Source organism: Galdieria sulphuraria (assembly GCF_000341285.1).
Source record: "Galdieria sulphuraria unplaced genomic scaffold scaf_0, whole genome shotgun sequence".
In the NCBI taxonomy this organism is placed as follows: Eukaryota; Rhodophyta; class Bangiophyceae; order Galdieriales; family Galdieriaceae; genus Galdieria; species Galdieria sulphuraria.
Window position 1 is genome coordinate 77,856 of NW_005178475.1, and position 22,877 is coordinate 100,732.

A 22,877-nucleotide genomic window follows, 5' to 3' on the forward strand; every position below is an offset into this window, starting at 1 on the left:
TGATTAGAAACATCGAATATTCTCATTCGAATTTTGCATTTGTTTTGCACGCCAGTCAGATCGAGTGAAGTAGCCAAAGGATACTTATGCAATGCGTGTAAGGATGGATTTTGGAAGCAATCTCAATGATAACACTAACAACGGTATGATATAGAGTTGCTTTCGTTCGAAATAGACAACTTATCTTGTTGCTCTAGATACTTCTCTCAGGTCAACTGATAACAATGCCCGAGCTTCTCTTGAAGAACTGGTGGAGAAGGACATTGAGAGGAAGTTTTTCAGATGGGCAAATATGAATGCAACTGAAAGTACTCCAAAGAACTTTCCTTTTCCTGATCCAACTTCTCTTGGCCTTGCTGGATTCAGTGCTACAACCTTTATTTTGAGTATTTTCAATGCAAAGTTGTTGCCTGACTCTGTAACGAGTGGTGTCATAGGTCCAGGGTTTTTTTATGGGGGAGCTGCCCAGTTTATTGCTGGTCTTATGTGTTTTGTTACCAGAAATTCGTTTGGTTTTGTTGCCTTAACTTCATATGGAGCTTTTTGGTTAGCCGTATCTACTCTCATTACTTTACAAAAGGAGAACGTCTTGGTATTTACCGAAGAGGAATCTAACCGTGTGTTGGGAATACTTCTAGTTAGTTACGCTATTTTCTCTTTGTATCTTTGGATTGGCTCGTTTGCACACAGTTTGGCTCTAATTATAATCACCAGTTTGCTTGAAACTACGCTCATTTTGCTTTCGCTTGCAAATTTGGGAGTTATATCCAGTATTCCAGGAGGAGTAACTGGGATTATGCTGGCTTCTGCTGGTTGGTAAGTACACATTGATTTTGTGAATAGTATTTGAGTGAAAGGGAGCATTGAATAAGGTACATGTCAGCTGCGATATTTATCAACGAGAATTTCCGAAGAACTGTAATTCCCCTCGGTGAAGTGCAAAATATCCCACTTCTGCGTCAATTTGCACCATATCCAAAAAAGGAAACAAACTAGCTATCAATGAAGTTGTTGTATTGTATAATGTTATAAAACGCAGTACTTTCTTGTTGTCAATTTCTCGTTGTCGTCCGGACTTCTGTTTAGAAACCTGAGAGATATAAGCATTTAAATACTTTGCTCAACAGGTTATATGAAAATATAAAAGTCTTAGCTAAATTGTTTTAGTATGACTTTGACATTCATCTAATCAATGTTCTTCGATCTGTTGTGGATTTTGATGGCCACTGTCATGTCGATTGAAGAAGGTTCTACTACCATGACTACTACTACTCAGCTTGGGTTTCGCAACTATGTTCCGAAAGACGAAGAACTTAAAAAGGGTACGTCTTCTGATTTTCCTGGGTTATTGATTAACTTTCGACTTAGTGTTACGAAAATTCGTTGACCCTGACGAAATAGTTGTAAAAGTAACCAAGGAACAAGGTTACATTGCCCAACAAGAAATCAACGAATTTGAAAAAAAAAGAAAGGATAATGTCGTGAGTTCAACCATTCACTCTTTGTCAGTGACTCACTCGTTCGTAGAGCCTTCTCATACCACAAGTGAGTAATTTGGACTTGAAAAAGAAAGTGGAGAGAAAACTAGAAACCCTGGAGAAAAGGACCCAAAGTTCTGTTTTATCTATGGTTCGTGAGAAGTTAAAGCAAGAAGAAGAGGATTCCAAGTCTGAGAATGAACAAGGGCATTCGAAACACGCACAAAGTGGGGTTGCCTTGTGGAGGGCTATAGATTCAGTTGAAAGTTCACACTTCGATGATGACGAACGTTGGGATTAATGTGTATTATATAGAGGTGAAGGAGTTTATGGTAAACAACTAATTATTATCGTGTGCGTCAGGAACTTTGATTGTCGCCTTCTGCCGACCAATTGTAGTTACTATATCCTTTTGCTATAAAATTGTGATTAAAGTCAACCATTTTGAATAAATTGCTTATTTCAGTTATCACACAGTCACTAGTTTCAGATAGGTAGGTCCCTAGAAAGAATGGACTATTTTTAAATCCTCTAATCCCACCCATTTGCACTCGCAGTGCGGTGCTTTGTGACAGCAAGTCACAGCGGAATAGAACTTGAATGAATTCAGCTGAAGTTGAGGCAAGTTGGCCTCAAGACGCAAAAACAGAGATAAACAGAATAAATACGGCCCCTAACTGTAAGTGTCCTTGGCAACTTTGTATTGGGTTTACCTTACTTTTGTAGATTATGTTGTCCTACATGTCACACCAAACTCTTCGGAGGCAGATATAAAGAGAAACTATTATAAACTTGCCAGAATTCTTCACCCCGATAAGTGTAAGGAACCTGGAGCTGAGGATGCTATGAAAACGGTGGCCTTGGCATATGACACCCTGACGTCGCCAATCAAGAAGAGACTGTATGATTCTTATATGACTGACACTAATAACCAAAGCGGAGAACACGTAGAAAGCTATGCTGAGTGGGAGGCAAGACAAGGACAGGTTCAGTTACCGGCGTGGCTAGAACGGCTCTTAAGAATAAGAGGTGTGAGCTGGATAGTTCTAATTGGTTTGCTCATCTTGCTCATTCCCTTGTTAATAATCGTCTTTTTGCTGAGCATAATAGCTTGGGTCCTTTGTATGCCCGTAAATTTCTTCATACGTATCTTCTTTCCTGAGAAATACAGGAGAATGCAAGAAGAGGCAAGAGAACAAGAAGAGCAGTTAGAAGCGGAACGTGCTGCTATGAGAGCAGCCGCGAACGCTTGAATATTTTGTAGAAAGAATATGGTTCATTTGCAATATGAAGTTTTTTTGACTGTTTGAAGGGGAAAAATACTTTGCATTGTCCAGAGAACAATGGAAAACGATGAAACCGCAAACATAAAATCTTTTTAAGTATATGTAATTATACTTTCCTATATTTGGTATTTGATGATTCTTTTCACTGACATAATACTTTTACAATATCCTTGACAAATACAGGAGTCGATAAATTTCTTCAGCGCTGCTAGTTTCGTAGGAAATAAATAAAAATTCACATATAGAGCAAACTACAGTGGGCGAAAAACTATTAGCCCTGCAGTTACTATGATTATAAAAAACAAACAAGTTGATAGAGTATAACGCGCTAGCTAAGAACAAAATATGCACTTAGTTGTCACTTCCGACTCAATTCACAACTTACCTGAGACCATTTCATTCTTAGAGTAAAGAAGCTAATATTGTTCCTGTTGAGTTCTAACAAGAATTCTTCGACAGTTGCCAAGTTTGACTCATTATTTTGTGAAAAATGGAGAAGAATCTTTCTTCGATTCTCTGAAGCAGTTTCGACGGGGGGCGGAAAACTGCCGATACACTCCTCGAAAGATATCGCACTAGGACTTTGGTTATCGAGCAACTTGTCATTGTCTTCTTCTATGCAAATAGTCCTTTTGTCTTTATCTCTTGTACAACCAAGTTCTCCACTGATTTCGCCTTGCAACTGTGTAGCCAGTTCTAACAAAAGACTTCGAAAATCTTGAACCGCACGGTTCAAATCTTTCTTAGCAGCCGTTAAACCTCTATAACCATGTCCATATGTTATTCTAGAAGCTAATGAAAAGTAAACTGACAAGATATAACGAGTTAAATCGACATTTTGACGTTGAATAGATTCAAGACGTTGCAAGCTCCAGAGAGAGTCCTGATTTCTCAAGGTTTTTCTCAAGAGGTCATTGTTTGCAGTAAATGCTGCAAGGTTGCTTCTCAGTTCTTGAAAAGAGTTTTCTACGACAAGCCTTTCTTGTGCGTGTCGGGTGGCTTCACGAAAAGTTGACTTCCTATCTAGAGGTTGTCGTTCTTCCGCAAAACTACCAGAAAAAGCTTCCATAAATCTTAACAGAACCGCGAGAAAATAATATTGTACTTTACTAACAGCGACAGAATTCTATCCTGAGCACTTCTGATTCTTTCGCCAGACAACCATACACAGCCTCCAAGTTGCATATGGGCAACAATCGAAATTTCTATTGAATTCAAGATTTATATATAATAGGCTTTTCGTATTCTAAGAATTTGTTAGACGTGCTTGTACTTGACGTTGTACTGATGAAAGGAACTCTATATAGCTGGGTTGACTGACCGTTCGGTCCTCAACCATAAGGGACAAAATTCTTGCCTCCAACGGGTCACCTTGAAAGACAACACGTAAAGGAGTCCATGGAAGTCTACAAGCTAAAATACTTTGAACTATAGCTCTCGCTCGTGAAGCAGATGATGTATATCCGGGTTTTGGTATACAAAGGAATGCTCTTGCAAGGTATTGTGGCGATATCGAACCAGTATTTCCAAATATGGGTGCAATTTCTTCACTAGTTTCTGCAACGAGTTCTTGCACGAAAGAAGGTTTCACACTAGAACCAAACCAAATCCACAATAATATCCCTTCATCTATAAGAACCACTCTGTGTGAATGAAGAACATGTGCTGCAGATGCACGCAAGCCTTCTGGTAGTTGTACTGACAATGGCCCACCTGATACAAAGAAACCGATCTGACTGGCATTTGATTCTTCATCTAATGGAAATAACGGAACAATGTTTGGATATACATAGGCAGAACTTAACGTCACAGAGAAAATATCAATCAAGGAATGCAGAAAGGACTTATCATCCAGTAACATAGAAGCAGCTACACCGGCTTCTCGGGAAAGAAGTGGTGACTTTAGGACACCCTGAATATATAGAGGAAACAAACGAAGTGGCTCTGGTAATACTAGTTGACTATTCAGGTTTGATACTGTACTATACTGCGATTGCATTTGGGAACCTCCCTGTTGATACTTTACAAGGGCCTGAACAAGGGAATCAGTAACATCTTTACGAACAGTTTCAAAATTCTTATTCAACACAGCATCTGCACATATTCTCAAAGTAAGGTTCGTCATAGATCCAATATCTGCATAACAAAAAAGGTCAGCCATGTTTTTGGTTACAGGAATCGCAATAGTGTGAATTCGTACACGTCTCTCTCCTCCTGAGGCAGTATACAATACAGCACATTGTGCTGCAAAGGCTTCGGTTCTGATATCATTGTCTTCAAGAACAAATTCTACTCCATAGGTCTTATCTGCGTCTGTATTTGGAAGCGTCAATAAGTCAGTAGATCTCATGAAGAAACGGCCAAGGAATCCGTGACACTTGACACTTCGAGTACAACGGATACGCATGACTCCTTCCCAGGCAGTCTCGCGACTAACCATTCTTCGCAATGAACGTATCAATACGATGTAGTCCTTTGATGGCTCGAATCTCGTCAAGTACAGTATTTCGCCTCCAGTATACTTTGCAAGTGGTGTTATCGTTGCCAGGTCCGAATATGCATTAGTGCCAGAACATAAAAGAATGTCGCATGAAATCTGAGCCCTTGACATGTTCACTGCCGTCTTTTTATAAAAGGTGTTATCTGGCTCTAAATACTGTCGTTCTTTATCAGTTCCTACAATATTAGGGCTACAGCGTTCTCCTCCTTCCAGAGCGCTTTTTGAAAGTGCTCCTACACCAAGTGTAGGTCTACTAGAAGTCATGAGAACTAGTCTTCCTCCACAAGTCTGCAACAATAAGAAGCCGGCCGATACAGCGGCACCAACTGCGCCTCCACTGTCCTTCGACATTGAGAACATATTTTCTAGTCTATCCAAAAGAATTTCAAGTGACTCCCTGCAATCCTGAAGTTTCACCAAACATCCATGCGGAATTGGCAAGAAAACGTCATCCACATCGGATACTACAGCCATGAAAGGATCCAACTTCCCATTTGGATTCTCTGAGGAGGACTTCAAACCATAAAAATGTACCGTTGAGTCAAAAGTTATGACTCCGATTCTCGTACGGTCGTCTCCTAGTAAGAAATCCAAAGATTGTCGAATACTTGAAATAAAACAACTTAATGCCCCACAGGAAATAGATGAAGAAGACACATCTATAACAAATAAATAAGTGGGAGGCATGGGAGGACGGACCATGTATTCTGAAGGAGCAACAAAATCGACACTTCCGCAAGTAAGTTCAGGTCTTTCGTTCGCGTCTAATCTTCTACCTGCATTATCCAAAGGACAATAATAATCCGATGGAACGTCCGATAGAAAGCCACAAAAGTTGCAACGAAACTTCCTGCCACTATCCACGAACATGGAAAGATAATTGATGTATGCTCGACATCTTCTGCAACGAATTATTCCTGCTTTACCGAAGTTTACTACAGGAACACTTTGTTCCCCAGCGGGTGGTTCTGCAAGTGGCTGTACAACTGCTCCTACAGGTAAAGGAAACTTACTTCGAAGAGTTGGGGCATTTGGAAACATGCCGACAGACATCCTCATGAAACATGGATGAACTGGTTTAAAGACTTCTTCTGAGCAAGCTGCAGGAAGAAAATTATTCACCGCTGCATTGACTGTACTCTCTGCTGAAGCTGTAACGTTCTGAGACCCAGTTTGGTTCCTTATATTCGTTGCATACTTTAGAGAGGCCAAATAGTTTTCACTAATATCTCCTTCTCTAATCCTGAGGGCTATACCAAATGACGACATATCAGGCCTAGGCAGCTGCTGAGTATCTGTTGCTAAGGCAACTCCTGGCTGCGATGCTGCGGGATAATTCGTCTGTGGCATAGCGGGTCGTGGAATAAGACCAGGTCTGGGAAGAGTAGATCCCTTTGCTTGAGATGTATAGTGACTTTGAGATTCGGAAACTAAGCTTTCCGTTTTAGCTGTAGGAACTGTATCCCGTGGTGGCAATTGTGCTCCTGAAGGTTGGGCAGTACTCAATCTTAGTCGGGAAAGATCTGGCGGATCCACTTGAGAGGAGGGAATACTGTAAGTTGAAATAGGCTCTGAAGATAAATTTGGCGAAGTAAACCTGGCGTTAGTATCCGCACGGTAACCTGACAGCGACTGATTCGAACCTGACGCAACCTTTCCCCCCAGAGAAGGATCTCCCACGCCAGGAAAGTGGGTTTCAGAGTCAAAAGCGCGAGCTGTGGTAGAATTATGGAACCCTGGGGGTCCTTGTACAATATTTCGCCTACTTCTCTCTGTGGAACCACTGAAACCAGGAGGAAACAAGTTCACTGGAGACCAACGTGGATCTGGTCTTTGTTGGTTTTCCGTTGAGACTTGAACATTACGAGAATTGGGAGGGTCTTGAGACGCGTATCTTCCAAAAGTTGGAACATTCGTGCTTGGAACTTGGTTTGAACTACTAGATTGACTCTGTCTGTTACTCATAAGTTCGTGCCAATGACGCAACTAAATGCCCAAACAGGAATTACAGTCAAATTCATTGGATACTTGACACTTTTTTTTATTGTTCAGAAAACTTCAAAAGTAGAAAATTCCTCAACCCTCCGATGGTTCGTATTTTTCTCCTGAAAGAAAAATTACAGCTGCAAAGTTCTCGACACAGTCAAGTTCACTAATAGCGTGGATATATGAGTTGGAAGTGGAATCTAAGAAAACTTGTGACACAACAGATTGAATCTTGGGCAACAACTGAGCCGAAGTGATCTTTGTGCTTGCCTCAGTAAAAGACGAAACCTGTTTCCTTAATATTTCAAAAACTATCTCAACAACTTCCGTGAGCACCTCACGAAAATCAGCTTCTTCAATAATGTCTGCGGTTTCATTCAACAGAGCAATCAGAGAGTCTCTATTGACCCCCTTGGTTTCCAAGGTACCAGTCTCCACAGTACGCAACTCCTGTTCTGCCATTAGTGGAGGAAAAGCAGCAAAACTATACGAATTCTCTACATCCGGTACTACTGTTTCTATATCTTCACGAATTGCAACAACTGCTGAATTCCAAAAATCCGTGTCAACAGTTTGTGTTACACGCGTATGTACAAGTACTTTCTCCACAGACGTCTTTACTCTACCGACTAGAATATCCAAAAAACTATCCAAGCAAGTGCAAGTTATATCCAAGTATGCCTGCTGCGTTCCTTTATGTATAGATAGATTTGACTGTAAATTTCGCAACTCCTGAAAGAGTTTGCCCAACTCATCCTCCGCCAACTCTGAAGAAGGAACCTCAGTGAACGGAACTCTCAATTCTTCTGTCAAATATCTTCCCAGTAAAGAAACTTTAAGTGTCACAACCACAAATAAGAGAGACAGGGCGTAAGCACCACAAATTACTCTAGTAAAAGTTTCTATCTTCAGTTTTTCCCATAAGTCTTGTTTCCTGTGCTCTGTTTGAGCCTCACTTGCTTTTAACTGACGAACTGTGTTCTCCACTTGTGTCAGTTCCCATAGACGGGATTTCAGTAAAGGCAGGAAAGAATAAGTTGTCAATACGATGGTTCTTTGACACGTTTCAAACTTCTTGTGAAGGGTTGAAAGTCCTGATAAGTAAGGCAAGTTGATAAAACCACTAAAGAAAGTATACATTCAACTCACTTTCACTACTTGTCGCATCCAACTGCAGTCTTAGGTTATTGTAGGCTTTACGTAAACGATAAGCGCTATACAATGCTGTTCCTAGTAAAGCAAATATCGCTATCTTTCTCCGATGACTCCGAAAGAAACTTACAGCTGTCTTCAAAGAAATCATTGTTGATTGGGAGAACCTTTCTAAGAGGCTCGGCAATCGACAATTTTAATAAAGACTTTGTTTGGTCATTCAGTGAACTACATGAACCATAAACGAAGACTAAAAAAGAAAGGCAAAAGTCTAAAAATCATTTATAAACAATAACCTTCAGTTTGTTCCACATCAAGGAGCCATAAACAAGAACAAATTTCGTTAGTAACAACCATAATAGTAACAATTCAACTACGCTATAAAAACAAGCAAGAGGAATTGTATAAAATAAAACACTGGTTTCTTCAACTTTGGGAAAGCTACCTACAAGTGATAATATTCGAATCCTAATAAGACAAACACAAGCCAATAATGAGAGAGTGATAAAATATTTGTACAGCACAAAAGATAAGTTTTCAATCAGGTAACGCAAAACAAGAGGCAATGCTCGTGTCTTTTGAATATCCTTTTCTGCTAATGCAACTTGTACTGCTTCCATGCCTGAATTGAGGAAATCTTGACAATATTGACGAATACTCCAAAGATGAAGAGACAAATACAGGAATACCAAAATCGAATGTACGATGAAACCTTTTGAATTGGACCAAAAACTTGCAAAATCTTCTTGTAGCAGGCGAAAGAAGAAGACAGCCAAAAGTAACGGAAATATCAAGTCAAGACGTAAAAGAAATCTGCGAAATGAATTTGAAACATTTTCTGAAGGCGCTTCTTCGAATTCTCTGTCTACATGACTGAAACTGATAGCTTGCTCTTGACAGGATCCCACAAGGCAGCAAGTGCTCAGTGCACATATTACCGCCACAGTAAATATATATAGAAAATTGACAAATTCTCCTGATATCCTTAAACCCTGTGACTGTGACCGTATATGAAGCTGTCTAAGGGTATGTTCACTATCGATCAAAGTCCACTTCTCTAGACCAACTGTTTGGCCAATAAAGCTAACAACAAAGGAACATATCCCCACCACGAAAATCGAACGAATACAAGACGAAGGTTCTCGGTGATACAGAAATATCAAGTAAAGTAAAATATGAAGAAGAAACAGAAATAAACCTAGAAAGAGAGAGCCAACCTCCAACTAGAAAAAAAAGTTATTCTTTGCAATGGCTCCTCTTTGAGTCGTTACTTCACCTTCCCAAACAAGTTAAACAGAGTCTCTATCAATACACAAACCAGCAACGAAAGGAAACTAGCAACATAAATATTTACTAAAAAAGAATAGGCATCGGTGTATAGTTTATCCTACTTGGGTAAACACGCTAGTTATATGCCATAAAGCGTTCTTACCTTGCTCAAAGGGATAGAAGCGAGAGGTATTGATATTCCTTTGGATGAACTTTTTTGTTTTGAATTTTCCTTCAACTCTGAAATCGCTTTTTCAATAGTAGTCTTGTTAGGTGGAACGTAGCAATGCAAGTTGGTAACCCTTTTACACGCGTTAACAAGACGAAGTATAAGTATAAAAGTAAGATACAATATACCGGTCAAATTTATATTGTTAAATAAAGCAAAAAGTAACGAGAAACACAATACCGCGGCTAGGATTGATACCGATAAGAAAACCATCAGAACTTTCTATAACAGTATCACCAATTCACACCAACAAAATGACTTGGCAAAACAAAATAGATTTTCATGATAAGATATTTATTGCTTAGAATTATCCTAGCTACTATAACATCAAATATCGCTAACAAGCTTTGAGAAAATTACATATATTCTAGCAGAAACTCTCATCCTCGATATATAGAATAATGAGGATCTAAGACTACGAACTATTAACGTTTTATATGGAAAATATAGCAGTGACAATACTTTCAGTATAGAGGTTCCCATATAACTGCAATTCGATTCGTCCGCTTTAACTACACACTTGTGCTCCAGGTGTAAATGAGAGCCATGACATTTCTAGTGACTGATATGAATACTTGAAAGTGCAACATCTTAACAATTATCTTAATTGATCAACGTCGACTTTTGGCCAGTTGAGATGGCACAACCCTTTGCACCAGTTAACAGAAAGTCTTTCCCAGCAGTTCCGCTCCGAACGACAAAAGACGCCAGATATTGGAAGTCTTTCAAGGTACTTGCAAAGATTATGGAAAATTCTTCTTATTACTGGTAGGTCTCGAGTGAAATACTTCAACCTGCCACGGTTACCGACGTTGAGTTTTGTCCAGCAACTTCGAATACGCTTATTTCCACCTCAGGAACTCAAATATCTGTTATTTCTGTTGAAAGGGGTCAAATTATGAATCGAATTACTTCTTTCAAAGAGCATGTTTATGGCGGAAGTTTTAGGAAGGATAGTGCACTTATAGCTGCAGGTGGAGAGGAAGCCATCGTTCGTGTTTTTGACGCAAAGAAAAGAAACCTTTTACGAAGTTTTTCTGGTCACAATGGGTAAGTTGAATCGTAGTTGTCTATACTAGTCTTACTTTTCAATTGTTTTTTAGTGCTGTTCACTCCACAAAATTCTCCCACGATGGTATTCGTGTGATGTCGGGTGGCGACGATCATGTTGTTCGCTGTTGGGATCTCCCGACAGAAAGTTGTTTATTTGAACTTGTCCATCATAGAGACTTTGTACGTTCTCAGGCTTGTTGTCCTTCGCCTCACCTATGGGCCACCGGCTCTTATGATAAAAAGATGCGATTGTTTGATCTTCGATCGAAAGAAGTTATATTCGAATTGAATCATGATAGTCTTATTGAAGATATTTTAGTTTTTCCTAGTGGTACTTTGGCTGTATCAGTCGGAGGAAACAGTGTACGAGTGTGGGATCTATTCACCGGTGGGAGAATGCTTGCGAATCTTCAAAATCATTCTAGAGCAGCTATGTGTGCATCACTTGATGGCTCGGGTTCTAGGCTCATTACAGGTGGCTTGGATCAACAAGTAAAGGTTTATAATACTTCATCCTTTGAAATGGTTGCTTCTGTATGGATTGAAGGAGAAGTTGTATCTATTTCGTTGAGTCAAGACGAGCATTTTTTGGCTTGTGGTTTATCCAATGGGAAATTGATTTTGAAGCGACATTCACCTGTTAGTAGTTTAAGAGATGGAGAAGTGGAAGAACATGGAAGAGATACATATCAAGTTGTAAGTGCGTCAACTATTGGGACAAAGAGGACAGATGCAGTTCCTGGAACACTTCGTTATTTTTTTAGGGGACAAAATCAAAAAGCTCGCCCTGAAGACGCTGCTGTTCCAAAACCTCCAAAGATAAAGTTGAGAAAACATGATAAAATGCTTCAGTCGTTTCGATATAGCGATGCTCTTGATGCAGCTATGGAAACAGGCCAAACTGCATTTTCTTGTGCTGTTATTGAAGAACTTGTTTCAAGAAATGGATTGAAGACAGCGTTGTCTGGAAGAGACGAAGAAAGTTTGCTTCCAGTATTACAGCTTCTTACGAAGAATATGCAAAATCCTTATTATTCGCACACTTTGATAGGTCTTACAAAGGTTGTATTAAGTATTTATGAGCAAGTTTTGATAAGTTCGAATCGTTTGAGGCCTTTTTTAGAGAAGCTTTTGAGCCAAGTGAAAGAAGAAATTCAGATACAAAGGGAAATGAAGCGCACAATTGGACAAACAAAAGCCATCCTTTCTACTTGTGAAAAGGTTGGTCATAAGCAGTGATAGATGAAAGTAGATAAGTTGACATTCTGTGGAAACAACTTGGCTATCAACAGTCTTAGTAATATTGGAAAGGATGTCTTTTGGTTATACAAGATTCTTTCTCGATTGCTTTATCGGAAAGTTATATTTGTTTCAGATATCAAAATGTCGTAGCAACTCTTCTCTATAACAACCAAAGCGAATGAAGCTGGCCTCTCGAAACTTTTAGGGTTTTGGACATTTTGACAGAAGAAATTACTTGCACAATTCTTGATGTTCATTAGTCATAGTGAGAAATCTAGGAAGCTTTGCTGTTTTCGTTGTATCATGATAACGAAAGGAATGTAGCTGAGGATTGTTGAATCAAAACTTTCAGATAGGTATCCTTGAAGAATGTGATGGAATCTTCAGTCGTAAAGATGTATTTTCTCATGACAAAGAAAGATGAGTTGGCAACTTTAGAAGGAGAATTTATGGGAAGCAACATTTTGTAAAATAGATATAAAAAGACGCCAATTCGATGAGGAAGTATATTTTGGTCATTCAAAGAGAAATATAGTTTTACTAATCCCACTTGTTTCGTCAATCGTTTCGCATTTTTGGGCACAGTACATTTATTCCTTTGACGGCCTAACCGAGTTTGATGACGGCTCCATTAAAGTTTGCAGTATTGGGAACAGCCAATATTGCAAATGATGTTAGTAACGCCATAAGAAGTGCGGGTCATGTTGTTGAAGCAGTGGCGAGTAGAGACTTGAATAGGTAAGACCTTTCACTTGGAACGCTTGACAACTCATATCCCGTCCAGAGCTCGAGAGTGGGCAGAGAAACGAGACATAAATAAATATTACGGTTCCTACCAAGACGCTTTAAACGATCCATCAATTGATGCTGTTTATGTCCCTTTACCAACTACAATTGCGGAAGAGTGGGCTTTAAGTAAGTAGACAACTTTGCAAAGTTATTCAGTTTTGACAGTTGTCCTTAGAGGCAGCAGCACAGAAGAAACATGTTTTGGTTGATAAGCCATTTTCTTCAAGCACAAGTGTGAAACGCATTGCTGAAGCTTGTGAAGGTCATGGAGTTGTTTTCCTTGATGGCACTCATTTTGTACATTCTCCAAGATTGCAGGAAATGCAGCGGCAGATAAAGCAAGGCACGATCGGAAAACTTTTGAAAATTACTGTTGCGTGTACCACTTTCCTTCCATCCAAAGATGACATTAGGTACAACCCAAGTTTAGAGCCCACTGGTTGTTTAGGTGATATTGGTATGTTACAGTAGCCTATTCAGTTTACCAATTTGTTGACTATTTCAGGATGGTATGCTGTTCGTTTTGCTCTAAGTTTTATAGGATATGAGACCAAAGTGTCTTCGGTTTATGCAAGTGCTTCAAAGACGTCCACAGGTGCCATTGAAGATTGTTGCGGTATTATCCATTTTGCAACTGGACAAACGGTGCATTTTGATTGCGGCTTTACTTGTGGGTTTCGTCAATGGGGTGAATGTGTAGGCGAGAGAGGAACTGTTACTGTTGATGACTTCATAGTCCCTTTCTCTTGTGGTGGTTCCTTCTTTCCAAGAAATCGTAGTAAATACAACCCAGACCTGAAGTTTAGAATAAACAAATTAGCTGTCGAGAAGGATAAAAAGTTGGAGATGATAGATCCCGTTATACAGGAGATAGAGGTTTCGGGGAATAACAAGTCACAAAGTGCTGCTATGATTGATACATTCGCTTCATTAGTGAGGAACGAGACTGGAACGAACCGTTCTAAATGGACTCGAGAAACTATCCGTACACAAGAGTTGATTGATGCGCTATTCAAGTCGTGTGAAAAGAATAATGTCGTCTATTTGGAGTGAAACTGCAATAAATAGTTCGAGTTTTTCCTTCAGAAATCTCAAATTGGTGCGTCTATGTTTGGATAAACGTTTCTTGTTAGTTGAATGTCAATTCTACAAGAAACCAAAAACCCCAAACCAGCTAGCCCAGATACACCAGTCTACAAAGCAGCTTCTTCTTGAACATCAACAGCCTGCAAGTTGCCGTCACTACCAACACCAGTAAATAAACCATCTTCAGGTGTTAGCAACATAAGAGCTGCTAGTTCTTCCGCTTTTTGTCTTCCATACAGTTTCTCTACTAAAGTCAAACTAAAGTGGAGCGCTGTTCCCGGTCCCCTAATTGTAGTCAAGAAAAAATTCTCAAACGCAAATAAAAACATACTGTGAAGTTATGAACTGGCCGTCTACCACTACTGGGCAATCTTCATCGTCCACAGGATTCTTCAACTTGCTCAAAAATTGGTCAGCTGGATAACAAGTAGCTCTTATGCTATCTTCAAGAAACCCATTTTCCGCAAGAACGAGAGCGGGAGCCGCACAAATAGCACCAATAAATTTTCCGCTCTGCTGCTGTTGCCTTAATAAAGTTATCAACTCTTCACAACTGCCAAGTTTCTCTGCCCCTTTCGCTCCTCCCTGTCACAACAAAAATGTTAGTTGAGCTAGTTTTCTATCTACTTTGGTACTCACAGGAATTGCAATCAAGTCATATTGTTCATTTGTACAGTCTGAAATTAACTTATCTGCCACGATTCTAACACCTCTACTGGCAGTTATTTGTAACTGATTCTCCACAGAAGCTATGGTGACTTGAGCTCCAGCACGTACCAGGGTATCTGCAATAGTAACTGCTTCAATTTCCTCAGTTCCGTTGGCAATAGGAACCAAAACCTTCCTAAGGGTCTATATGAAGGTCAGCTGAGTTCAACATGCTAAACAAAACTTACGCAAACAAGCGTCTTCTTACAATGTGTGGTGTTTGACCTAGGAGCACCGACTGAAAGTCTCCCAGAGAAACTGCGAGGCAAGAAACTTTTGCAGAAACCAAAAGGAACGCACAATTTTGATATATTTCTGTAGTGAAGACTACATTTTCCGGTCTTGTAAAGTGCAGAACAAGCGACAAAACTTTGCATCATGCCGAATCAATTCCAAAATATCACAACAAATGATCTCAATTTTACTTTAATTATGAAAGAAGAGCCAGTGCTTCTGCCTGGATATACCGATATTTAGAACAAAAGTAACAAAACAAGCTGAGTAACTCACTTTTTCAGCATAGAGTTCGTCAGCTGTAATTTTAATGTAACGCTGACTAAAATCATCGAGTTGAAGTCCTTTGACGATTTCATAAGTACCTCCTCGCGAGCAACGCAATGGAAAAGAAAATATAGTTCCCTTTTCAATACCTTTGAAAACGTGAGAAACTTTAAACTGAAACATATGATACGAACCATAAGAACCGTCACTAGCCACAGACATCGAGACAATACGATCGCTTCCTAAGAGCCAATCGTGAAGATGGTCACCAACTGCATTGGCTGCAGACATAGCGCTAGACATTTTGCGAGCAGCAATTACTGCAGCTCCACGCTTTTGAATAGTCGGAATAAAGGTCTCTTCAAGATAACTCTTATCAAGTAGATCACTTAATTTCCCTAATGAAACAATTATCCACAATATGCTAAATACAACATCTTCAAAAATACCTTTTCCTTCCACAGAGCCATGAAGCACATCTGGATACTGCGTGCTAGAATGATTTCCCCATACATAGACATCTGAAACTTTCGATAAGGGAACCTGAAGATAACATAAAAAAGGTTAGACCCGATAAAAATGGAACAAAGGTGACACGGACACCAAGTTTCCGGGCTACCAAACTAACAGCGCGATTCTGATCCAAACGCGTGAGAGCAGTAATGTTTTTATCGGGAATGTTTGGAGCAAAGTGTTTCAGAATATATGCGTTCGTATTTGCAGGATTTCCCACCACAATAACACGAACGTTAGCACCAGCTTCAGTATTCAACGCTTCTCCTTGTTCCTTGAATATTCCTAAAGCAGGTTTCACTCAAAAAAATTTCGCCAAAAAAACTTTGTCTAACCAGCATTCTTTTCAAGCAAATCTTTTCTTTCCATTCCTTGCTTTCTTGGAAAAGCGCCCAGTAATACAGCAACATCACAGGAACGGAACGCTTCTCTAGCGTCCGAAGTTGTAAAAACGGAGTGCAACAGAGGAAAAGCGCAATCTTCAAGCTAAAACAATCAGGACATAAATTAACACGAACTTCACTAATCTGTATCACATACCTCCATAACGACCCCTTGAAGAGAAGGAAGAGCCGCCTCAATTTCAAGCAGTCGTAACGACACCTGTTGTTGAGGTCCGAATACTTTTCCACCAGCAATTAAGGGCAAAAGTGAATAAGCTATTTGGCCAGCAGCACCAGTAACACAAACATTGATAGGTCTATCAGAAAAGAGAGGAGTCTCTGCCATGTTTGACTAAATGATCTTAGCCGCCGCAAATGCTCCAAATTTCTTCAACCCTCGTTCTCGATGTTGACTTTTATACGTGTCTCGTAGAATGCCCATGAAGCAACAAATGTCACTCGCTTTTGAAAAAATTTATTCTAAAAAGAACCAATTGGATCCGAATTTTTGCAAACTATAAAAAGCATTTCATAACCTGTGCTATATCAGTGGCTGTCCGGTTTACTATCATAAGAGTTGTTTTCAGAATTCATACAGGTAAATATTGCCTATGAAACTTTCTATATGGAAACAAGATCTTCTATAGAACAAATACCAATTGATAATTGCTGTAGATTTTATATAATAAAAACTGCTTTAACGTATTCACATGACCTCTTTCCTTAGGGTTTCAAACAATGTTACCATGTGCTGAGCAAATTTACAATTTTAAAAGTGCTGATCAGTGTTTCTCAGATACATTTCATTCAACCAAATTCCTTCTTCGTATCTTCAATTCTATAACCTAAAAAAACTAATGCTTTCTACGATGAATGTAGCCTAAAGCAAATTGGAAGTTTCACTGCACAACTTGATAAATCAGTTTCATATATGATATGTCTGTCCAGGTGAATGATTACGTTTTTACATTTCCTGTCCAGGAAATTTTATGTTAACTTTAGAAACACTGATGAGTCTACCTTTAACGCTTCTGAGTCGAAAGTGTCTTATCAAAGCAAATTCCTAAGAAATGGCCGTCGAAGGTTCAAAAACCAACTCATGAAGCACTGAGGAAACCACAAATTCTTCAGCCTCTTTCACTGAAGTGTAGCCCATTTCTCCTAATATTCCAAATAAACCACATTACTTCTTTTTAAAGTTCATACGCACCCCACTCATGAGCTTTCTCTAGATGAAGTAGAAAGTATTGAATCCTGTTGAACAAATTATCCTCGTTCTGTATCATGCAAGTAACAGGACTCGAAGAGTTGAAAATATTCAAGTAGCGCCAAGTCTCAACAAAATTCTTTATATAAGATCCTATTTCCATGAAAAAGTTAACATTGCCTAAAGGTGAACCAAGTACTCACCGTGTAAAACAACACATTTGTAATGCAATGGCTCCGCAATATTATGTCCACCTCCGGGAGGAACCAGCGAGTTGCCTACGAATACGACTTTACACTGTTGAAAAAACGACGATAGAACGCCTATTGACACAATTAGAATGAACTAAAAACAAACCAAAACCGTTGCAACCATATGAATCTATTATTAGTAGACTAACATTATCCGAAAGAGAATGTCGCGAATGTACAGCGATTTCGCTCGGCTTAAAACCGATAAATTGAGCTGCACGAAAAATTTTTGATGTGCGTTCGACATGTCGAGGAGCCAGAATAAGCAAAGGTTTTCTTTCCAACTTCCAAGTTGTACACAGACGTTTATGTACTCTCAATAAAGAAATCTCTTCGGGATCGTGCGTGCTTATTCCCTTAGGCAAGCTCTTTAAGGAGGCTATTTTATGAACTGTTCTACATACCATCCAACTCGGTCCAAACCGTGTAGGCAAACTTACCGAGTCTCCCTCTGATCCCGAAGGCAGCAAGACTTTCAAGGGAGGAATGACTTTGACGTTGGAACATCCAAACTGTTTGAAAAAGAAAGCTTCTTCCTCATTTCTGGCTCCAATGAAGTGAAACGAGGTCAACATCTGCTTCAACATACTTGTTCCGAAAGCCGAGCTTGTCCAACGTTCTTTCGAAGCTGGAGAAAGTCGGCCGTCCAGCAAAAACAGTTTGACTCCCTTCTTCTTACTTTCCTGTAAAAGGGTCGGCCAAAGTTCTGACTCTATAAATATCGCGTTTCGTGGCAAGAACCTCGAAAGGAAACGGTTCACACAGCTGGGACAGTCATATGGTACTAGTCTTCTTTGAAACTCTGCTGATGTTCCTGTCTTTAACGAAGTCTTGTTAAGGAAGTCAAGGCCTCTTAACAATGGCTCTTGTGCGGCAACGTTCGCAGAAGTAAATAAAAGGGATCTTATTTGGAAATTATTTTCATAAGGAAATAAGACAGCGTTCTTTCTGTCTAGCGCCCGTAAAACAGCAGCACAAAAAGCAAGAGCAGTTCGTGTCTCGCCAAGCGACGCTCCATGAAACCACAACGACACTGGAGACCTACAGGTCTCTTTCAACTCTACTTCACTCGTCAGCGACAAACGTTGGGTCAAAACCTCTACGCTGTCTCTCCAACTAAGTCTTCGAAAAAATTTATAGTATGCGCTTTCAACAAGAGCGAACAAAGGCGCCACAAAGTTTGCGGCGTTGCCAAACAAGGTTGAAGGACCACCCTTGTAAGACATAAGAATGAACTAATTGAAGCAATAGCTCTATTTACCCTTGAAAGAGTTGTTACAAACTAGTTGCATTTATTTTCACTTACAAATATTGAGACACTTTATTTGCTATACCTTACTGCTCCAAGGATCTTCAATACGGACAACAGTTCCTACGCACTCATTTTGTCATTGGCTGTCTAAGCGACGAAACTATATTATCACATCAGGATGCATTTACTCCAAGAGCATCTATTGGAGTGATGGGCAATTTAGCATTCTAGTCTCCTTCCACTGGGCAATGTACATGGAAATTGGACTGCCATGCGACATTTTGGTCTTTAAAAGTTGATTTTGTCACAATAGATAACAATTGTTTTTCTTTTGTCGGGAAAGATGAGTCGACCCACTTTTGATACCAATGCTGCGGAGATATACAGGACTTCAGTAGAGCTAGAAGCAATAGATAGGAGGTCGGCAGATATAGTTGCCTGTAAGGAGCAAGGTGACGGAAGAGATAGCAGAGATGAAGAACAGCTGAAGGAGTCTGTAGAGAAGGCTCGAAAGAAGGAAATAGCGAGCTACATCAAGTACAATGCTTTTGGAACCGCTATGGGTTTCTTTGTGAACGGATATATGTATGACATTTCGTCCTACATTGTTGCAGTTTACACAGATGTTTTTCCATCCTTCAGGTCAAATACATTTCTTCAAACTGCTATTGGTGTTTCTATGCTTTATGGCGTCATGTTTGGCCTGTTAATGTTTGGCTTTATTGCTGACTATTTCGGAAGAAAGAAGGGTCTTATCATGTGTTCTTGTTTGGTTCTTCTTGGAAATATTATTGGAGTTGCATCCCATGGCACTACGGTGAACGGTGGTATCTGGATGATGAATATTGGTCTTGGTGTTGCCGGCCTCGGAATGGGCGGTGAATATACTTGCAATGTTCCCAACGTTATGGAAGATAGCGAAGGTGTTGATGTGAAAACCAGGGGAAGGCGAACTTCTATGCTAGTTATGTGTATGGAAGTCATGGGCAACTACATGCCATTTGTGGTTCAAATTATTATTGTGGCTGCAGCTTGTAGAAACGCTCATTTAGGTGCAGCCTCAGGTTGTCATTATAATATTCTCAAACGAGTGTCGTTTGCAGTAGCCACCATTCCTGTCATTGCCGTACTTATTTATCGTACAAGAATGCGAGACTCTGCAATGTTCGCTGCCGATAAAGCAAAGGGTAAATCTCGTTATGACGCCATTGACTTTTATGTAGTCATTCGCCATTTTGCATTCCGTTCAGTAGGAGCAGTGATGAACTGGTTCCTTGTAGACTATATCAATTACAGTCAAGGAACTTTTGGAGTTATTATTCTTCAGTCTGTAATTGGAGTATCGCTATTGAAATCTCTTTGGATAACTCTTGCAGAAGGAGGAGCGTATTTAATATGGTTACCGTTTTTAGCAGCACTAGTAGTCGATAAATTAGGAAGAAGAAAGACTGAGGTCTTTGGTTGGATGTTCCTTGCGTCGACACAGCTTATCAATTCCGGTTTCTTTTGGCAGTTGAAGGCGAAACCTGTAGCTTGGATCATCTGGGGCACATTCGTTGGGTAAGTCTCCAAGATATTGTCGTTACATTTCCTAACTTTACTTTCAGTGGCTTTCAATACTTTGTATTTGTGCCTGTATATCTTATTCCTGCTGAAGCTTTTCCTACGAAAATCCGCGCAACAATGTATGGCGTTTCATCTTCATTTGGCAAAGCTGGTGGTATTATTGGGACTACTATATTTCCTACTTTGTGGGTGAATTTTTCAGGCTCTGCCCATTCTGAGACTTTACCGGCACTTCGATTAACTATGTGGTTCTATGCTGGATTGGAGTATTTGGCTCTCCTTCTGGCCTTTTTCTTTGTTCCAGAGTATTCCCAACAATCTCTTATTAGAGAAGATCACCGTTTCGATGAGTTAAGAAGGCGATATGCCGCAAAGTTCGCAGTACGAGTGGGTGTGACTGACCACGAATTGCAAGAAGAATCGCTCCAAATAGGTTTCTTCCAATTAATTAAGTACAAATTGAAGCTGTCACGAGAAGAATTCCAAAGTTATCTGAAGAATTATTCAGCCACACTATGTCGTGAAGTTGGACTGAAGACTAGGGCAAGAATTGAGTTGGTTTCAAAATTGTCGACCGATTACAATGATCTCACTCTTTTCTCCCGCTTTTTGAGAATAATCAGATACGGAAAGGCTTACAATGTACAGTATGAGAAGAATTCGGAGGACATGGGATATTATGATCCAGTTGTGGAAGAGAGTGACACTGAACAATTGAAGACCACCGAATTTGATGAAATATCGCAAAGTGGAGTGACCGGAACTTTGATGGATGATGTCACGGCAAAGGGCCATTCCTGAACTCTCGTTTGTTTTGAATGACCTCTATAATGTTTTTTGTTGCAAGAATAAAATTCTGCTCTATTTCAATCATGGGAAGTCTGCATCATTTTATGAAAAGTAATGGTTAAGCCTATTTGAATGGCATCATTCTAATACATAAAAATGAAGCTGCATTTCTAGTTGAAGCCTCTAAAGATAATTTCAGTGGTATTTCTGCATATTATAGAAATACAGGAATCATATCAAGTGAGGTGTTGAAGTTCTTTTACTTAAACCCAGAGAGGTCCCTAGTTTATCATTTTCATTTCTATTTGAGAATTTAAGAGTAAATACTCACTATTGGGAAACTTTCCTACCAGCTAAAAAATTAAAATCTTATTATATTCATTATCCTGTTTCAGGCAAATGTCTGTCTATTAATAGGATGGATGACTTGTAAGATTCTTGCTGTTTTCCAATCAACAGCATTCCATATCGATTTGGTAGACAGCAACGTAGACATTATAATTTTGAATGGATATCCTGCATTCAGAGGTCTTCAAGAGTCAGAAGGTTAGTCAGTCTTTAAACAATTTCGTAAGAGTAGACATGATTTAGTTTGGCATTTAAAGATTGACCCTGCAATTTTGAGAAATGGGAACGAAAACTTTCAACGGCTATAATATTGATAATTTTTTCCACGATGTTATCAAATTTTTCTTCTCAAGTAACTACAGGAAAGAGAATTCGAATATTTATCTTTGATGGAACTCTCTTTTTAATCTCTTTCCATGAGCCCAATAATAAATCAATTCTAATAGTATGTGAAGAGTTTTTCTTTGCATTTATCATTTTTGCCAGTTAGATCACTCAAGCCTGTTGAATTTCACAAGATATTCCAGGAGAAAGGTAAATAACTCAGCCTAGTATTTCATAGAGAAAGAGACATGGTGTTTTAGATGCACAGCCTATGCAAACATTATAAGCACTGATTACACTCTTTGACTTCACGGAATGAATGGCTGATAGACTCATAGCACACAAATTTCCTTAACAAGTTTGACCTTTCCTTCTAGAGCTTTGGAATTATTTCACAATTTAAGCAAATATTGTTGATTCTTTTGAAAATTGGTTAAGGCTACCTCTAGAGAAACAACCTCAGGAACTTTTTATTATTGGAAAGGCTGCTGCAGTAGTTTGATCATGTTTCGAACAGTAGCTGTTTAAAAATGGATGACAAGCTCCTGGCATTTCTTTGCAAATTTCTGTCACAACTAATTCGATTTCGCTGTATTGATCTAAATAAAAAGCGTCATATTCTTGAAAGCATTTGTTTCGTGTTCTTTGAGTGCCTTCTGTGCAACATTTTGAAAAACTTCAACGTTCAATTGTACTTGTCATTGCTGTTGAAAGAATACATTGGTCCAATCAGAATTTGTTGATATGAACCATTTACATAATTTTTCCAAGTCTCCGACACGATCATTACTGATAAAATCATTGCAATTGTTGTCCATTTTGATTTGCCGGACGCCATTAGACGCAGTAAACAAACTATATATATTTTGATATCCTTCCTCGAAAATTGATTTCTAGTAGCCTCTCCTTTATTTATTTCAAGTACTTCATAAATTGGAACATGGGCTGAGATGAATGCACCTGTT

The 22,877-nt window shown here is 39.3% G+C and overlaps 13 protein-coding genes across 14 annotated transcripts; 6 read left to right on the forward strand and 7 right to left on the reverse strand.

The window, feature by feature from the left end:
- The first annotated feature begins 5 nt into the window (after positions 1–5).
- On the forward strand, positions 6–1,160 carry Gasu_00440 (putative acetate transporter). Its single transcript, XM_005709136.1, has 3 exons — positions 6–143; positions 198–816; positions 873–1,160. Exons 1-3 carry the CDS (start codon positions 92–94, stop codon positions 994–996), a joined length of 795 nt encoding a protein of 264 aa, XP_005709193.1. The 5' UTR covers positions 6–91; the 3' UTR covers positions 997–1,160.
- A 15-nt stretch (positions 1,161–1,175) lies between these two features.
- On the forward strand, positions 1,176–1,946 carry Gasu_00450 (uncharacterized protein). The gene is made up of 3 exons (XM_005709137.1): positions 1,176–1,322; positions 1,369–1,481; positions 1,528–1,946. The coding sequence occupies exons 1-3, from the start codon at positions 1,220–1,222 to the stop codon at positions 1,777–1,779; spliced, it is 468 nt and encodes a 155-aa protein (XP_005709194.1). The 5' UTR covers positions 1,176–1,219; the 3' UTR covers positions 1,780–1,946.
- Positions 1,947–1,995: 49 nt separating this feature from the next.
- Positions 1,996–2,973, forward strand: Gasu_00460 (DNAJ heat shock family protein). The gene is made up of 2 exons (XM_005709138.1): positions 1,996–2,157; positions 2,205–2,973. The coding sequence occupies exons 1-2, from the start codon at positions 2,079–2,081 to the stop codon at positions 2,729–2,731; spliced, it is 606 nt and encodes a 201-aa protein (XP_005709195.1). The 5' UTR covers positions 1,996–2,078; the 3' UTR covers positions 2,732–2,973.
- A 17-nt stretch (positions 2,974–2,990) lies between these two features.
- Gasu_00470 (uncharacterized protein) lies at positions 2,991–3,845 on the reverse strand. Its single transcript, XM_005709139.1, has 2 exons — positions 3,150–3,845; positions 2,991–3,096 (listed from the first exon to the last, which is right to left on the reverse strand). The coding sequence occupies exons 1-2, from the start codon at positions 3,831–3,833 to the stop codon at positions 3,016–3,018; spliced, it is 765 nt and encodes a 254-aa protein (XP_005709196.1). The 5' UTR covers positions 3,834–3,845; the 3' UTR covers positions 2,991–3,015.
- A 9-nt stretch (positions 3,846–3,854) lies between these two features.
- Gasu_00480 (protein transport protein Sec24-like protein) lies at positions 3,855–7,285 on the reverse strand. The gene has a single exon (XM_005709140.1). It carries the CDS (start codon positions 7,227–7,229, stop codon positions 4,011–4,013), a length of 3,219 nt encoding a protein of 1,072 aa, XP_005709197.1. The 5' UTR covers positions 7,230–7,285; the 3' UTR covers positions 3,855–4,010.
- A 4-nt stretch (positions 7,286–7,289) lies between these two features.
- Positions 7,290–8,575, reverse strand: Gasu_00490 (peroxin-3 family protein). Its single transcript, XM_005709141.1, has 2 exons — positions 8,400–8,575; positions 7,290–8,344 (listed from the first exon to the last, which is right to left on the reverse strand). The coding sequence occupies exons 1-2, from the start codon at positions 8,551–8,553 to the stop codon at positions 7,341–7,343; spliced, it is 1,158 nt and encodes a 385-aa protein (XP_005709198.1). The 5' UTR covers positions 8,554–8,575; the 3' UTR covers positions 7,290–7,340.
- Positions 8,576–8,582: 7 nt separating this feature from the next.
- Positions 8,583–10,185, reverse strand: Gasu_00500 (hypothetical protein). 2 transcript variants are annotated; one of them, XM_005709143.1, is made up of 4 exons: positions 10,022–10,185; positions 9,835–9,973; positions 9,679–9,789; positions 8,583–9,625 (listed from the first exon to the last, which is right to left on the reverse strand). In XM_005709143.1, the coding sequence occupies exons 1-4, from the start codon at positions 10,111–10,113 to the stop codon at positions 8,681–8,683; spliced, it is 1,287 nt and encodes a 428-aa protein (XP_005709200.1). In that variant the 5' UTR covers positions 10,114–10,185; the 3' UTR covers positions 8,583–8,680. The 2 variants fall into 2 exon arrangements, with proteins under 2 accessions (XP_005709200.1, XP_005709199.1); XM_005709142.1 differs by having other exon boundaries at positions 9,835–10,185.
- Positions 10,186–10,505: 320 nt separating this feature from the next.
- Positions 10,506–12,744, forward strand: Gasu_00510 (U3 snoRNP component Utp15p-like protein). Its single transcript, XM_005709144.1, has 3 exons — positions 10,506–10,630; positions 10,673–10,950; positions 11,004–12,744. The coding sequence occupies exons 1-3, from the start codon at positions 10,538–10,540 to the stop codon at positions 12,190–12,192; spliced, it is 1,560 nt and encodes a 519-aa protein (XP_005709201.1). The 5' UTR covers positions 10,506–10,537; the 3' UTR covers positions 12,193–12,744.
- Positions 12,745–12,755: 11 nt separating this feature from the next.
- Positions 12,756–14,119, forward strand: Gasu_00520 (oxidoreductase family protein). The gene is made up of 4 exons (XM_005709145.1): positions 12,756–12,933; positions 12,980–13,110; positions 13,160–13,441; positions 13,490–14,119. The coding sequence occupies exons 1-4, from the start codon at positions 12,815–12,817 to the stop codon at positions 14,035–14,037; spliced, it is 1,080 nt and encodes a 359-aa protein (XP_005709202.1). The 5' UTR covers positions 12,756–12,814; the 3' UTR covers positions 14,038–14,119.
- A 1-nt stretch (position 14,120) lies between these two features.
- Gasu_00530 (4-methyl-5(b-hydroxyethyl)-thiazole monophosphate biosynthesis) lies at positions 14,121–15,165 on the reverse strand. The gene is made up of 4 exons (XM_005709146.1): positions 14,967–15,165; positions 14,710–14,922; positions 14,402–14,655; positions 14,121–14,355 (listed from the first exon to the last, which is right to left on the reverse strand). The coding sequence occupies exons 1-4, from the start codon at positions 15,153–15,155 to the stop codon at positions 14,178–14,180; spliced, it is 834 nt and encodes a 277-aa protein (XP_005709203.1). The 5' UTR covers positions 15,156–15,165; the 3' UTR covers positions 14,121–14,177.
- Positions 15,166–15,170: 5 nt separating this feature from the next.
- On the reverse strand, positions 15,171–16,585 carry Gasu_00540 (malate dehydrogenase). The gene is made up of 7 exons (XM_005709147.1): positions 16,333–16,585; positions 16,128–16,278; positions 15,881–16,077; positions 15,729–15,822; positions 15,474–15,677; positions 15,289–15,428; positions 15,171–15,235 (listed from the first exon to the last, which is right to left on the reverse strand). The coding sequence occupies exons 1-7, from the start codon at positions 16,519–16,521 to the stop codon at positions 15,209–15,211; spliced, it is 1,002 nt and encodes a 333-aa protein (XP_005709204.1). The 5' UTR covers positions 16,522–16,585; the 3' UTR covers positions 15,171–15,208.
- Positions 16,586–16,634: 49 nt separating this feature from the next.
- Gasu_00550 (3-deoxy-D-manno-octulosonic-acid transferase) lies at positions 16,635–18,885 on the reverse strand. Its single transcript, XM_005709148.1, has 4 exons — positions 17,755–18,885; positions 17,586–17,705; positions 17,386–17,535; positions 16,635–17,336 (listed from the first exon to the last, which is right to left on the reverse strand). The coding sequence occupies exons 1-4, from the start codon at positions 18,857–18,859 to the stop codon at positions 17,239–17,241; spliced, it is 1,473 nt and encodes a 490-aa protein (XP_005709205.1). The 5' UTR covers positions 18,860–18,885; the 3' UTR covers positions 16,635–17,238.
- A 320-nt stretch (positions 18,886–19,205) lies between these two features.
- Positions 19,206–21,319, forward strand: Gasu_00560 (MFS transporter, PHS family, inorganic phosphate transporter). The gene is made up of 2 exons (XM_005709149.1): positions 19,206–20,445; positions 20,493–21,319. The coding sequence occupies exons 1-2, from the start codon at positions 19,229–19,231 to the stop codon at positions 21,250–21,252; spliced, it is 1,977 nt and encodes a 658-aa protein (XP_005709206.1). The 5' UTR covers positions 19,206–19,228; the 3' UTR covers positions 21,253–21,319.
- The last annotated feature ends 1,558 nt before the right edge of the window (positions 21,320–22,877 follow it).